At 45.1% G+C, this 16,604-nt stretch overlaps 1 protein-coding gene across 1 annotated transcript in view; it reads right to left on the bottom strand.

The window, feature by feature from the left end:
- Nucleotides 1–4,937, bottom strand: part of LOC140726052 (FH2 domain-containing protein 1-like) — a 91,344-nt gene extending 86,407 nt beyond the window's left edge. The window contains exons 1-3 of the mRNA XM_073041948.1: nt 4,883–4,937; nt 4,507–4,742; nt 2,192–2,253 (exon numbers count right to left, since the gene is read on the bottom strand). Coding sequence (XP_072898049.1) covers nt 2,192–2,253; nt 4,507–4,742; nt 4,883–4,937 — 353 coding nt within the window. The remainder of the gene's footprint in view (nt 1–2,191; nt 2,254–4,506; nt 4,743–4,882) is intronic.
- Between the last annotated feature and the right edge of the window lie 11,667 nt (nt 4,938–16,604).

Below are 16,604 nucleotides of genomic sequence, written 5' to 3'. Positions count from 1 at the left end.
CAAAATGCAGATTTTCCTTGCTTTTGGTCTCGGCCTCGGTTCTGCCACATCAAATCGCCTCCAGACCTGCTTCACCAATGGCCAAGCATTGGCTTAATTCCCCATTCTTGGGCCTAGACCCCACTGTTGTGACTTGGCCGGTACACACTGCACCACAACTTCAGTTCCTACCAGGAAAGTGCCAGGTGGTTCAAAAGCTCAACTCCAAAAGGGAAGTTACAGGTTTTTACAGGTGATTATTTACCAGAAAAAATGTGATTAATAAAGTAGTTAGTAGTTTTCTTTGTTTTGTTTGCTGCTGAGCTTCACCAGTGTCAGCTGAAACTGGAAGCTATCGAGTCGTAGGAAACTACAGCATAGAAACAGGCCCTTCAGCACAGGCGCCAAAACTTTTAAACTGCTTCGTCCCATCGACCAAGCCCTCCACAGAGCAGCACTGTGCTTAACACAATGCTTTACAGTAAGTCATCCCAGGTTCAATTCCCATCGCTGCCTTTAAATATACTGTACACCCTCCCCGTGGTTTCCTCCAGGTGCTCCAGTATCTTCCCACAATCCAAAGACGTACAGGTTGGTAGATTATTTGGTTATTGTAAATCGCCCCAAGATTAGGCTAGGATTAAATAGGGGGGGATTGCTGGATGGTGCACCTCGAAGGACCAGAAAGGCCTCTTCTACATGTACCTCAATCAATAAAATAAAAAATAAAATAGATCCTTCCCATCCATGTACCTATCCAAACTCCTCTTACATGTTGGTATCGAATCCACATCCACTGACAGCTCATTCCACACTCTCACCACCCTCTGAATGAAGAAGTTCCTCCTCATGTTCCCCTTAAACATTTCACCTTTCACCCTTAACCCATGACCTCTAGTTCTAGTCTGACTCAACCTCAGTGGAAAAAGCCTGCTTGTATTTACCGTATCTATAGCCCTCTTAATTTTGTATACCTCTATCAAATCTGCTCTCAATCTTCTATGTTCCAAGCAAATAAATTCCTGATCTATTCAATCCTTCCTTACAACTCAAGTTCTGGCAACATCCCTGTAAATTTTCTCTATACTCTTTCAATTTTATTTACATCTTCCCTTAGTGTTCTAATTTGTTCTGTATTTCATTTAAATACATAATTTGTTACTCAGTTAAATGGTAGTTTGTCTTTTTTCCTTTTTAATTATTTCCATGAAACTTCAGGTAATTGGGTGGGGGGGCAGCTGCTTAATTGGGCCAAGATGTACCAATGTGTCCCTATGAACCAGAATCCATTGCATTTTGGAAAGTCAAATAGGAGCAGGACATTTACCGGTCAGATACAGGGAGACCTTCTGTATTCTGTATTTGTTTTTTTCCCTTTTACCTCCTCCGTGCAGCTAGGTTTGCCCAGCTAGATCTGCCTCAAAGGCGGTGCAAAACAACATATTTCACTGTAATTCAGTACAGGTGACAATAGTAAACTAATTATCTACATGTCCATGTTCTACAAGAGACAAGATAGGTGAGATGGGATGTTTGCATTCAGAGCTTGAGACATAAAGTATAATAATTGGGGCATTGTATTGTAGGTGTAGAATTAGGCAGTTCAGCCCAATGAGCCTGTTCCACCATCTTATTTATTATCCCTTTCAACCCCATTCTCCTGCCTTCTCCCCATAACCTTTGATGCCTTGACTAACCAAGAACCTATCAAATTCCATTTTAAATATAACCCAACGATTTGGCCTCCACAGCAAACTGTACAGGCCTAGAGCTATCAAACACTTCTCAGATGTTAACCTTTTCATTCCCAAGTTCATTCTCGTGAACCTTCTCTGGACACTCTCTAATGCCAGCAGATCTTTTCATAGATAAGGGACCCAAAATTGCTCACAATGCTCCAAGTGCAGTATGATCAATGTGTTCTAAAGCCTCAGTATTACATCCTTGCTTTTATATTCTAGTCCTCTTGAAATGAATGCTAACATTGCATTTGCCTTCCTCGCCACCGACTCAACCTGTGAACTAACCTTTAGGGAATCCTGCACAAGGATTCTCCAATTCCACCTCCATTTTTAAAATTTTCTCCCCATTTAGAAAATAGACTATGCCTTTATTTTTTTCTACCAAAGCGCATGACTGTACACTTCCCTACACATGACTCCACCTGCCACTTCTTTGCCCATTCTCTGAACTGATGGCACTCGCTCCTCACCTCTTGAACTGTTTGAGGAAGATCCCGATGTTCATGGATTTCTTAGCGTCCAGAATGGAGACCTGAAACAGAACCCAAGGGTCAGCCTTTGCACACTGGTGGTCCGAATTTGCCACTACACCAAACCCAAGCACGGGGCCACCCAATCACGTTCCTACTGCTGCACCTGAGGCTATTCCGTCCACCTGATCCATGCTAGCTGTGCAGTAGTCATGTGTTTCCTGTACTCTCAGAATATAGAACAGTACAGCACAGCACAGTCCGCAATGTTGTCCTAAACCATTCAAATCAACACACACATACATAATGTACGAGAAACTCAGCAGGTCGGACAACATCTATGGAAAGGAACAAAAAGACGACATTTCAGGATGAGCCCTTTCATCAGGACCGTCCTGTTGAAGAGTCTTCACCCAAAAAACTCACACGGTGCATACAAAAAATAATATTTGTACAAGACGCTGAGTGTGATGGCCTGAAGACTGATGGTACATGGGGTGTTGTCACAGAGACACATTTCTGTAAGAACAAGTTCCATTGGCTGCCTGACGTGCAGAGATTCCCCAGCAATTTGTGTGTTACCCTGGATTTCCAGCACCTACAGAATCTCCTGTTTATGAAGTAGTATTTAAAAGCCCAATTAAACTAAACCTTTCTGCCTACACAATGTCAATATCCCTCCGTTTCCCTCACATCCATGTGCCTATGCAAGAGCTTATTGAACATCTCTGCCTTTACCACCAACCCCGGCAGTGCAGCTCAGGGTCCTACCACCCCGGGCAGCGCAGTCCGGGGACCCGTCACCCCGGGCAGCGCAGTCCGGGGACCCGTCACCCCGGGCAGCGCAGTCCGAGACCCGTCACCCCGGGCAGCGCAGACCGAGGACCCACTACTCCCTGTGTAAAAGATCTTGCCCCTCTCACCTATTTGAAGTTACCCCCTCTGGTATTAGCCATTTCAAAGCTGGTAAAAAGATACTGTCTGTCTACTTTATCTATGCCCCACATCAGCTTTTAACCTCTGTCAGATCTCCCTTCAGCCTCTGCCACTCCAGAGAAAACAACCCAAGTTTGTCCACCTCTAGTTTCTGCACATGGCCTCTGATCCAAGTAGCATCTGGCAACCCCTTCTGCACTCACGTCAAGTCAAGTCACTCCCCAAAGCCTCAATATCCTTCCTTTAACAGGGTGACTACAACTGTATCGATACTCCAAATGTGGCCTAACTAGATGTTTATAAAGCTGCAACATAACCTCCTGACTTTTGAACTCAATGCCTCAACAATAAAGGCAAAGATGCCATATGCCTTTCTAACCATCCTATTAACCTGCTTTGCCACTTTCAGGAATCTATGAACTTGGACCCCCAAGATCCCTCTGCTCATCAACACTCTCAGGTCTCTTGCCATTAAAAGTGCACTCTCTCTTTACATTTGACCTACCAAGGTGCAACACTTCAAATGTGACTGGGTTAAACTCCATCTGCCACTTCTCTGTCCATATCTGCAAATAGTCTATATCATGTACTCTTTGACAATCATTTATCCTCTCCGCTAATCTTTCTATCATCAGTGAGTTTACTAACTCAACCTATGCCCAAGGCATATGTTCTTCAATCCAGCCAGCATCCTGGTAAATCTCCTCTGCACCCTCACTAAAGCTTCCTATGATGACGTGACCACAACTGAACTGAAGTTTTAAATGAGCTCTCCTTTATCTTAAAACTACGCCTTTCATTTGAGACCCTCCCATCAGAGAAAACACCTCAACGTTTCCCTTGTCCAAGCCCTCGGGTGGAGGGAGATGTTTGAACATTTGAAAATGGATCTAGTTATTTCCCGGTGTATATGATGAATAAACTCTTCTTGGGTTTTCAGCCAGGTATAGGTATCAATTATAACCAACGTTTCACTGACAAACTCTGCCATCTTCATCAGGGATGATGGCTGAGCATGTTTAGTCCTGTGGTATTTATACCCCTCTAGACCATCTCTCCTGATTTGTTAGTCCTCATCCAATCAGGTTGTAAACAAAGTGGAAGAGTGGGAAATTGATTGGATGAGGACTAGCCAATCAGGAGGGATAGATGACGGGGTTATAAATATCACAGGACTAGACATGCCCAGGCATCATCCCTAATGAAGATAGCAGAGTTTGTCATCGAAACATTAGTTAAAATTGATTCCTGTACCCGGCTGGGACGCCGAGAAGAGTTTATTCATTTGAACATTTGTTGAAATTTGTGAGAATGAGGAATGCTACCCAACTCCACATTGACTGTTCTCCCCTCTCCCTCTGCTCTGCTACCTCCCTTACCTCCATGTCGCTGCTCCTCTGTGGCGATCGGGCCCGGAAGCTTCTGCGAGCAGTGGGGACAAGCTCTTGGCGGGCAAACAGCTCCTCCATGCTCTGCGTGTCGATGGCAATCTGCTCAGGACCTGCCTTGGTCGTCCAGATATTTTGCTTGCCCACCACCCGGTGATGGGGGAGAGCATCCCAGTTAAAGTGTCGTAGCTTAGACCGTCGGCTGGGCGTTGAACGTCGAAGGCTTCCTGGGGCAGGGGGTAGGGGTGGGGGAGGGGGTGGGGGGTGGGGGTGGGGGGTGGGGGAGGGGGTGGGGGAGGGGGAGGGGGAGGGGGAGATAATCCTTGGCTACTGGGTTCTGGTGTAGGAGTAAGTTGTCCGTGGTTACCAGCGTCAGGGGTAGCAGGCTGTTGCCCAAAGTTATCTGGGTTAGGGTGAAGCATCCGTTGCCCATGGTGACCATGGTCAGGGTGAGAGGATCGTTGTCCATGGTTACTGGGGTCAAAGGGAGGGGAAAGAATGTTCAATGATTTTCCAGGAAAATGTTGTGAAATTGAATGAGATGGATCATTCAGTTTCACAATTGAATGGGATGGATCCATGGTTACAATGGTCACAGGGGCCCGATCCACTGCCACTGTTACTAAAGTCCGCTCTATCTCTGTGGTTATTGGGACCAGTTCTGTCACTGTGGCCAGCAGGTCCCTCTTTGTCTCCGTGGTTGACAGGGCCCTCTCTTTCTCTGTGGTTGACTGGGCCCTCCCCACTTCTGTGGTTAACGGGACCCTCTCTGTCTCTGTGGTTAATGGGGCCCTCTCTGTCTCTGTGGTTAACGGGGCCCCCTCTGTCTCTGTGGTTAATGGGGCCCCCTCTGCCTCTGTGGTTAATGGGGCCCCCTCTGTCTCTGTGGTTAACGGGGCTCTCTCTGTCTCTGTGGTTAACGGGGCCCCCTCTGTCTCTGTGGTTAACGGGGCCCCCTCTGTCTCTGTGGTTAACGGAGCCCTCTCTGTCTCTGTGGTTAACGGGGCCCCCTCTGTCTCTGTGGTTAACGGGGCCCCCTCTGTCTCTGTGGTTAACGGGGCCCCCTCTGTCTCTGTGGTTAACGGGGCCCCCTCTGTCTCTGTGGTTAACGGGGCCCTCTCTGTCTCTGTGGTTAACGGGGCCCCCTCTGTCTCTGTGGTTAACGGGGCCCCCTCTGTCTCTGTGGTTAATGGGGCCCTCTCTGTCTCTGTGGTTAATGGGGCCCCCTCTGTCTCTGTGGTTAATGGGGCCCTCTCTGTCTCTGTGGTTGACGGGGCCCCCTCTGTCTCTGTGGTTAACGGGGCCCTCTCTTTCTCTGTGGTTACTATGACCCACTCCTTTAATGTGGTTAATGGGGCCTGTTCTGTCCCTTTGGTGACCAGGTCCCACTCTGCCACTGTGTTTACCTGGACCTGCTCTTTCTCCATGGTTACTGGGGGCCCAGTCTGTCGCTGTGGTTACCAAGGTTCACTCTGTCTCCGTGGTTACCAGGGCCCGCTCCGTCACCTGTTTTACTGAAATTAATCAGGATACAACAACAGGTGGGCTGAGTGATCCTCATCCCGTCATCAGCGTCGCCTGTATCTCCCCCAGATCACCATGGCAACAAACCTGGGATGAGAGGACAAATTTGCAGTCAACAGGGTGAGTTGCAATGTAAACAGCGGTCAAAATTGAAAAGGGTGAATACAGGACTGAAGGTGTTGTATTTGAATGCACACAGTATACGGAATAAGGTAGATAACTTGTAGCACAGTTACAGATTGGAATGTACAGTGTTGTGGGCATCACCAAATCATGGTTTAAAGAAGATTGTGACTAGGAGCTTAATATCCAAGGATACACATTGTATTGAAAGTACAGGCAAGAAGGGAGAGGGGTGGGATGGCTCTGTTGGTAAAAAATGAAATCAAATCATTAGAAAGAAATGACATAGGATTGGAAGATGTAGAATCCTTGTGAGTAGAGTTAAGGAACTGCACAGGTAAAAAGATCCTGAAGGGAATTGCGTATATGCAGGTCTCCAAACAACTACAACAGGCGATAGAAAAGGCAATGTTACAATAATCATGGAGGATTTCAATATGCAGGTAGATTGGGAAAACCAGGTTTATTCTGGATCCCAAGGGAGGGAATTTGTAGAATGCATATGAGATGCCATTTTAGAGCAGTTTGTGGTTGAGCCCATGAAAGGAAAGGCAGTAACTTCTACTTTACAAAAAGACCACTCGACAATTTGATGGCCAAAAGAGCATCTTTATCTGGGACGGCAAATGATATTTACAATACAGAGGCTTCCAGGTACCTCGTGTGGCCTGGGTGGAGGAACTATATACAATGCGTACTGGGAGTATAAAGAGCGGAAGTAAAGACCCCGCCAACCCCGGATTCTGCCTCTCGTTACCAACAACTTCCCGATTAGTACTAACTTACTTTTAATAATACTCACATTACAACAACTATCTCTTTAATGTCAATGATTTTATCGAGGTCCTCACCTCCCATTTCGTCCATAACATCACTCTTTGGCATATTAGACGTGTCCTCCACAGTGAAGACCGACACAAAATAGTTGTTCAATACCTCAGCCATTTCCTTATCACCCAATATCAATTTCCCCTTCTTGTCTTCCAAGGGACCTACGTTGACTTTAGTCACCCTCGTCTGCTTTATATATTTATAAAATCTTTTGCTATCTGTTTTTATATTTTGTGCTAATTTATTTTCATATTCTATCTTCCCTTTCCTTATTTTTTGATTAGTTGTTCTTTGTTGCTTTTTAAAAATTTCCCAATCCACCAGTCTCCCACTACTCTTTGCGACTTTGTACACGAGTTTTTAATTTGATGTTATCTTTTATTTCCTTAGTTATCCAAGGCTGGCTCTCCCCACACTTACTATCCTTACTTTTGGCTGGAATATACTTTTACTGAGCACAGTGAAAGATCTCTTTGAAAGTATTCCACTGTTCCTCAACTGTCCTACCAAATAGCCTATGCTCCCTATCCACATTAGCCAAATCCTCCCTTATCCCGTTGAACTCTCCCTTGTTCAAGCATAATACACTAGTTTTAGATCTATTTCATCCTCCATCTGAATGCAAAATTCAATCATACTATGATCACTCTTTCCAAGAGGATCCCTGACTACAAGATCGTTAATCTTACCTGTCTCATAGCACAGGACTAGATCTAAGATAGTATTTTCCCTTGTAGGTACACTAACATTCTGCTCAAGAGAGCCATCACATGCATTCTGTGAAGTTCTCCTCAAGACTTCCTTGACAACCTGATTCACCCAATCTATGTGAAAGTTAAAATCACCCATGATAACTGTCGTTCCATTCTTACAAGTCTCAGTTATTTCTTGTTTAATCACCTCTGCCACTGCAATATTTTTATTAGGTGGCCTATAGACAACTCCCACCAGTGATTTTTTTCCCTTTACTATTCTTAATCTCTACTCAGATGGACTTAACATTCTGCTCCGTAGACCTTATATCGTCTCTCACAATCACCCTGATCTCATCCTTAATTAAGAGTGCCACCCCACCTCCTCTGCCTTCCTGCCTATCATTCTGTATTACCTGATACCCTTGGATATTTAATTCCCAGTCATCTCCACCTTGCAACCAGGTTTTTGTAATGGCTACTAAATCATATGCCTTGGTACTGATCTGTGCCACAAGTTCACTAACCTTGTTTCTAATACTACAGGCATTTAGATAAAGTGCCCTTATACTCATTGTCCTTTTAAAATCTAGTGACCTATGGAATTTTTGCTTTTTACTTTTATGCACTCTACTCTTTCTTGTTTCTTTACAAACTCTAGCTTTGGTCTCTGCATCACTTCCCTCTTCTTTTCCGTGTGGGTTCCCATCCCCCTGCCATATTAGTTTAAAGCCTCCCCAACAGCACTAGCAAACAATCTCCCTAGGATATTGATCCCGGCCCTGCCCAGATGTAGACCATTCGGATGGTATTGGTCCCACCTCCCCCAGAAGTGTCTCCAATGCCCCAAAAATCAGAAACCCTCCCTCCTGCACCGCCGCTCAATCGACATATTCATTCTAGCTGTCCTGCTATTCAAACTCTGGCTAGCAAGTAGATAGATAGATAGATAGATACTTTATTCATCCCCATGGGGAAATTCAACTTTTTTTCCAATGTCCCATACACTTGTTGTAGCAAAACTAATTACATACAATACTTAACTCAGTAAAAAATATGATATGCATCTAAATCACTATCTCAAAAAGCATTAATAATAGCTTTTAAAAAGTTCTTAAGTCCTGGTGGTAGAATTGTAAAGCCTAATGGCATTGGGGAGTATTGACCTCTTCATCCTGTCTGAGGAGCATTGCATCGATAGTAACCTGTCGCTGAAACTGCTTCTCTGTCTCTGGATGGTGCTATGTAGAGGATGTTCAGAGTTATCCATAATTGACCGTAGCCTACTCAGCGCCCTTCGCTCAGCTACCGATGTTAAACTCTCCAGTACTTTGCCCACGACAGAGCCCGCCTTCCTTACCAGCTTATTAAGACGTGAGGCGTCCCTCTTCTTAATGCTTCCTCCCTAACACGCCACCACAAAGAAGAGGGCGCTCTCCACAACTGACCTATAGAACATGTTCAGCATCTCACTACAGACATTGAATGACGCCAACCTTCTTAGGAAGTACAGTCGACTCTGTGCCTTCCTGCACAAGGCATCTGTGTTGGCAGTCCAGTCTAGCTTCTCGTCTAACTGTACTCCCAGATACTTGTAGGTCTTAACCTGCTCCACACATTCTCCATTAATGATCACTGGCTCCATATGAGGCCTAGATCTCCTAAAGTCCACCACCATCTCCTTGGTCTTGATGATATTGAGACGCAGGTAGTTTGAGTTGCACCATATCACAAAGTCCTGTATCAGTTTCCTATACTCCTCCTCCTGTCACAAAGTCCTGTATCAGTTTCCTATACTCCTCCTCCTGTCCATTCCTGACACACCCCACTATGGCCGTGTCATCAGCGAACTTCTGCACATGGCAGGACTCCGAGTTATATTGGAAGTCTGATGTGTACAGGGTGAACAGGACCGGAGAGAGTACGGTTCCCTGCGGCGCCCCTGTGCTGCTGACCACCGTGTCAGACCTACAGTCTCCCAACCACACATACTGAGGTCTATCTGTCAAGTAGTCCACTATCCAATCCACCATGTGAGAGTCTACTCCCATCTCCGTTAGTTTGTGCCTTAAGATCTTGGGCTGGATGGTAATAATCCTGAGATTATTACCTTTGAGGTCCTACTCTTTAATTTATCTCCTAACTCCCTAAATTCATCTTTTAGGACCTCATCCCGCGTTCTTCCTATATGGTTAGTACCTACATGCACCACGACAGCTGGCTGCTCACCCTCCCTTTTCAGAATGCCCTGCAGACTCTCCAAGACATCACTGACCCTTGTATCCGAAAGGCAACACACCATACGGGAGTCCGGTTTGCGGCCACAGAAGCTCCTCTCTACTCCCTTTACCATGGAAACCCCTCCCACAACAGCTCTACCACTCTTCTTCTGGACAATTGCAAATGTCACTCCACTCTTCAAGAAGGGAAAGAGGCAGAAGAAAGGAAATTACAAAACCATAAGAGGCATTGATTGTGTGGATAGTCAGAGGCTTTTTCCCAGGGCTGAAATGGTTGCCACAAGAGGACACAGTTTTAAGGTGCTGGGGAGTAGGTACAGAGGAGATGTCAGAGGTAAGTTTTTTTACGCAGAGAGTGGTGAGTGTGTGGAATGGGCTGCCAGCAACGGTGGTGGAGGCGGATACGATAGGGTCTTCTAAGAGACGTTTGGATAGGTACATGGAGCTTAGAAAAATAAAGGGCTATGGGTAAGCCTAGTAATTTCTAAGGTAGGGACATGTTCGGCACAACTTTGTGGGCCGAAAGGCCTGTATTGTGCTGTAGGTTTTCTATGTTTCTATGTTTCTAGGAGCAAAATTAGTCCATTTGGCTCATTGAATCTGATTCATTTTTCCTCTCAGCCCCAACCTCCTGCCTTCTCTCCATATCCTTTCACCCCCTGATCAATCAAGAATTTACTAACCTCTGCCTTAAATATACAGTACATAAAGACAGTAATGAATTCAACAGATTCACCACCCTCTCACTAAAGAAATTCCTGAAGGACACCTCTCTATTTTGAGGCTGTGTCCTCTGATCTTCGACACTCCATAGGAAACATCCTCTCCACATCCACTCTATCAAGGCCTTTCACCATTTGATAGGTTTCATTTAGATCACCCCTCATTCAACTAAATTCCAATAAGTACAGTCCCAGTGCCATCAAACACTCTTCATATGACAAATTGGTCAACCCTGGTATCATTTTTAGGAACCTCCTTTGAACCATCTCCAGTGTCAGTGCATCCCTTCTAAGATAAGGGGCCCAAAACTGCTCACAATACTCCAAGTAAGGCCTTACTAGTGCTTTATAAAGACTGAACACTACAGATATCCCACCTCTCCCAGAAGTTCTGAGAGACTCCTGCATATTGATAGTGGCTCCCTGATACCCACAAATTATATACAATATCCTGGAAATCAATTTTTTTGAGACGGAGAGGGAGAGGGAGCAAAAGAGAGCGAGAGGTCTTTCTTCGTGCTAAGTAGACCTCTCAGTTTTCTCTGTGGGTGGGCTTTCCAGTCGACCTCAAAAATAATGACAGTGTTGCTCGCTGCACTGTTTGCAACAGAGACTTTTTTATTGCCCATGGTGGGTTAAAATGTAAAAGACATGTTGAGGTGAGTTTAACAGGTGTCATTCGTTCATTAGCATAGCTAATGTTATTTAAACTAGCTGGCTAGCTGCTAAGGAGCTAGTCTATTGATGTCCTATGTGATGAGGCCAAACTCCCTGTAGACTTGCTTAAAATTGTAATAGAATAAAAAAACAACTCCATGATAATATAAGTACATATTTTAATGACACATTTTCTGCATATACCCAACTTGGTTTACAAATTAGACAAAATCACTAAACAAAGTATTACATACACCCTTGGAGGTCAACTGGGTTTGGGGGGGGGGGAAGAATATGGGGTTGCGGGGGGCGGGGGTGCTACCTCCCTGAAATGAGTTTTTGCAGGGTGGGATGTCTGACATTACATCCTTGCTTATACATTTGAGTCCTCTTGAAATGAATACCAACATTGGATTTGCCTTTCTCACCTGCAAATTAATAGAAACATAGAAAACCTACAGCACAATACAAGTCCTTCGGCCCACAAACTTGTGTCGAACATGTCTCTACCTTAGAAATTTCCTAGGGTTACCCATAGTTCTCTATTTCTCTAAGCTCTGTGTACCTATCCAAAAGTCTCTTAAAAGACCCTATCGTATCCGCCTCCAACACCTTTGCCAGCAGCCCATTCCACGCACTCACCACTCTGATTGAAAAACTTACCCCTGACATCTCTGTACCTACTCCCCAGCACCTTAAACCCGTGATGTCTTGTGGCAACCATTTCAGCCCTAGGTAAAAGCTTCTGACTATCCACACAATCAATGCCTCTCATCATCTTATACACCTCTATCAGGTCACCTCTCATCCTCCGTTGCTCCAAGGAGAAAAGTCCAAGTTCACTTAACCTATTCTCATAAGGCATGCTCCCCAATCCAGGCAACATCCTTGTAAATCTCCTCTGCACCCTTTCTATGGCTTCCACATCCTTCGTGTAGTGAAGCAACCAGAATTGAGCACAGTACTCCAAGTGGGGTCTGCCAGGGTCCTATATAGCTGCAACATTACCTCTCGGCTCCTAAATTCAATTCCACGATTGTTGAAGGCCAATACACCATACACCTCCTTAACCACAGAGTCAACCTGCACAGCTGCTTTGAGCATCCTATGGACTCGGACCCCAAGATCCCTCTGATCCTCCACACTACCAAGAGACTTACACTTAATACTATATTCTGCCATCATATTTGACCTACCAAAATGAACCACTTCACACTTATCAGGGTTGAACTCCATCTGCCACTTCTCAGCCCAGTTTTACATCCTATCAATGTCCCGCTGTAACCTCTGACAGCCCTCTACACTATCCACAACACCTCTAACATTTGTGTCATTAGCAAACTTACTAACCCATCCTTCTATTTCCTCATCCAGGTCATTTATAAAAATCACAAAGAGTAAGGGTCCCAGAACAGATCCCTGAGGCACACCACTGGTCACCGACCTCCATGCAGAATATGACCCGTCTACAACCACCCTTTGCCTTCGGTGGGCAAGCCAGTTCCGGACCCACAAAGCAATGTCCCCTTGGATCCCATGCATCTTTACTTTCTCAATAAGCCTTGCATGGGGTACCTTATCAAATGCCTTGCTGAAATCCATATACACTACATCTACTGCTCTTCCTTCATCAATGTGGTCACATCCTCAAAAAATTCAAACAGACTCGTAAGGCACAACCTGCCCTTGACAAAGCCATGCTGATTATTCCTAACCATATCATACCTCTCCAAATATTCATAAATCCTGCCTCTCAGGATCTTCTCCATCAACTTACCAACCACTGAGGTAAGACTCACTTGTCTATAATTTCCTGGGTTATCTCCACTCCCTTTCTCGAATAAAAGAACAACATCCGCAACCCTCCAATCCTCCAGAACCAATCACGTCCCCATTGATGATGCAAAGATCATTGCCAGAGGCTCAGCAATCTCCTCCCACAGTAGCCTGGGTTACATCTCATCCGGTCTTGGCAAATTATCCAACTTGATGCTTTCCAAAGGTTCCAACACATCCTCTTTCTAAATATCTACATGCTCAAGCTTTTCAATCCACTGCAAGTCGTCACTACAATCACCAAGGTCCTTTTCCATAGTGAATACTGAAGTAAAGTATTCATTAAGTATCTCTGCTATTTCCTCCAGTTCCATACACACTTTCCCACCTTCACACTTGATAGGTCCTATTCTTGCACGTCTTATCCTCTTGCTCTTCACATACTTGTAGAATGCCTTGGTGTTTTCTGTAATCCTGCCCGCCAAGGCCTTCTCATGGCCCCTTCTGGCTCTCCTAATTTCCTTCTTAAGCTCCTTCCTGTTAGCCTTATAATCTTCTGGATCTCTAGCATTACCTAGCTCTCTGAAGCTTTTGTAAGCTTTTCTTTTCTTCTTGACTAGATTTATTACAGCCTTTGTACACCACGGTTCCTGTACCCTACCATAACTTCCCTGTCTCATTGAAACGTACGTATGCAGAACTCCACACAAATATCCCCTGAACATTTGCCACATTTCCTCTGTACTTTTCCCCGAGAACATCTGTTTCCAACTTAAGCTTCCAATTTCCTGCCGGATGCCTCATAATTCCCCTTACTCCAATTAAACGCTTTTCTAACTTGTCTGTTCCTATCCCTCTCCAATGCTATTGTAAAGGAGATAGAATTATGATCACTATCTCCAAAATGCTCTCCCACTGAGAGATCTGACAACTGACCAGGTTCATTTCCCATTACCAAATCAAGTACCGCCTCTCCTCTTGTAGGTTTATCTACATATTATGTCAAGAAACCTTTCTGAACACTCCTAACAGACTCCACCGCATCTAAACCCCTTGCTCTAGGGAGATGCCAATTGATATTTGGGAAATTAAAATCTTCCATCACAACAACCCTGTTATTATTACACCTTTCCAGGATCTGTCTCCCTATCTGCTCCTCAATGTCACTGTTACTGTTGGGTGGTCTATAAAAAACACCCAGTAGAGTTATTGACCCCTTCCTGTTCCTAACTTCCACTCACAGAGACTCCGTAGACAATCCCTCCATGTCTTCCTCCTTTTCTGCAGCCATATCAATATCTCTGATTAACAATGCCACACCCCCACCTCTTTTGCCTCCCTCCCTGTCCTTTCTGAAACACCTGGAGCCTGGCACTCGAAGTAACCATTCCTGCCCCTGAGCCATCCAAGTCTCTATAATGGCCACAACATCACAGCTCCAAGTACTGATCCACACTCTAAGCTCATCCACTTTGTTCATAATACTACTTGCATTAAAATAGACACATCTCAAACCATTGATTTGAGCGCATCCCTTCTCTATCACCTGCCCATCCTCCCTCTCAGACTGTCTCCAAGCTTTCTCTAATTGTGAGCCAACTGTCTCTTCCTCCATTTCTTCAGTTTGGTTCCCACTCCCCAGCAATCCTAGTTTAGACTCTTCTCAATAGCCTTAGCAAACCTCCCCGCTAGGATATTGGTCCCCTTGGGATTCAAGTGTTATTATTATTGTATTATTACAAGGGCGAAAGTGCTCAAAAAGCTGAAAGATCTAAGGGTACACAAGTCACTCAGGCCAGATGAACTGTACACTCGGGTTCTGAAAGAGGTAGCGTTTGAGATTGTGGCAGCATTAGCAATGTTCTTTCAAGAATCATTGGACTCTGGCGTGGTTCTGGAGGACAGGAAAATTGCAAATGTCACTCCACTCCTTTTAAGGACGAGGTGACGGAGTACTTGGTGACACAGGACAAGATAGTACAAAGTCAGCATGGTTTCCTTCAGGGAAAATCCTGCCTGACAAACCTGTTGGAATTCTTTGAGGAGATTACAAGTAGGATACATAAAGGGGATGCAGTGGATGTTGTATATTTGGACTTTCAGAAGGCTTTTGACAAAGTGCCACACATGAGGCTGCTTACCAAGTTAAGAGGCCATGGTACTACAGTAAAGTTACTAACATAATTAGAGCACTGACTGATAGGTAGGAGGTAGTGAGTAGGAATAAAAGGATCCTTCTTTGGTTGGCTGCCAGTGACAAGAGGAGTGCTGCAGGGGTCAGTGTTGGGACCACTTCTTTTTATGCTGTATATCAATGATTTAGATGATGGAATAGATGGCTTTATTGCCAAGTTTGCAGATGATACAAAGACTGGTGGAGGGGCAGGGAGTGTTGAGGAAACAGGAAGGCTGAAGAAGGACTTAGACAAATTAGGAGAATGGGCAAGGGAGTGGCAAATGAAATACAATGTCGGAAAATGCATGGTCATGCCCTTTAAAATAAATGTGCAAACTATTTTCTAAACAGGGAGAAAATCTTTCGCCAGAGGCTGGTGAGTTTATGAAATTTGTTACCACAGGCAGCTGTGGAGGTCAGGTCATTGGGTGTGTTTAAAGCTGAGATCGATAGGTTCTTGATTGGCCTTGGTATCAGAGGTTACAGGGAGAAGGCTGGGGAGTAGGGCTGAGGAGGGGAATAAAAGATCAGCAATGGTGGAGTGACTCAATGGGCCAAAATGGCCTTATTCTGTTCCTATGTCTTAATATCTAAAAGCAAGGCTTTATAAGACATGGGCAAAGCCGTGCTTTTCAAGGCATTGGTCAGACAACACTTGAAATATGCCTTTAAAAGAAGACATTGGACAGGGCAATGACGAAGTTCAGGAGAATGATTCTGGGAATGAAAGGGTTAATACATGAGGAGCGTTTGATGGTTGTGTCTTTACTCGCTAGAGTTTAGAAGAATGCATCTCATTGAAACCTCTCGAATATTGAAAGGCCTCGATTGAGAGGATGTTTCCGATAGTGGAGGAATCTAGCATGGCCCCAGAATAGAGGGGCATTCCTTTTGAACGGAGATGAGGAGTAATTTCTTTAACCAGACGGTGGTGAATCTGTGGAATTGTGGCGGCCAAGTCATTGCGTACATTTAAAACGGAGGTTGATAGGTTCTGGATTCGTCAGGGTTTCAAAGGTTACGAGGAGAATGAGGTTGAGAGGGAAAATCAATAAACCATGATGAATGGCGGAGCAGATTCGACGGGCCGAACGACCCGATTCTGCTTCTACAGGTCGGGAATCGCCAAACGAGAACCAGAATTCCCGGCGCTCATGAACACCCCAACCGGACACCAGCTCCAAGGGGTGGGGGGTCTGTCACTCACCACAGGGTCTGTCCGCTTCCTCACGGTAGTCCCGGGATCGCTCGGCCCCTTCTTTCCGCGGTCGATTACTCGGAGTTTTCACAACTTCGCAGTGTCAGTGCGCCTGCGCGGCCGAAACCCTCCCAGTCTCCGAGTACAGCC

Source organism: Hemitrygon akajei, chromosome 4 (assembly GCF_048418815.1).
Source record: "Hemitrygon akajei chromosome 4, sHemAka1.3, whole genome shotgun sequence".
Classification (NCBI taxonomy): domain Eukaryota; kingdom Metazoa; phylum Chordata; class Chondrichthyes; order Myliobatiformes; family Dasyatidae; genus Hemitrygon; species Hemitrygon akajei.
Note: the sequence above shows the minus strand (reverse complement) of the source record. Positions and strands in the feature narration are given on the sequence as shown.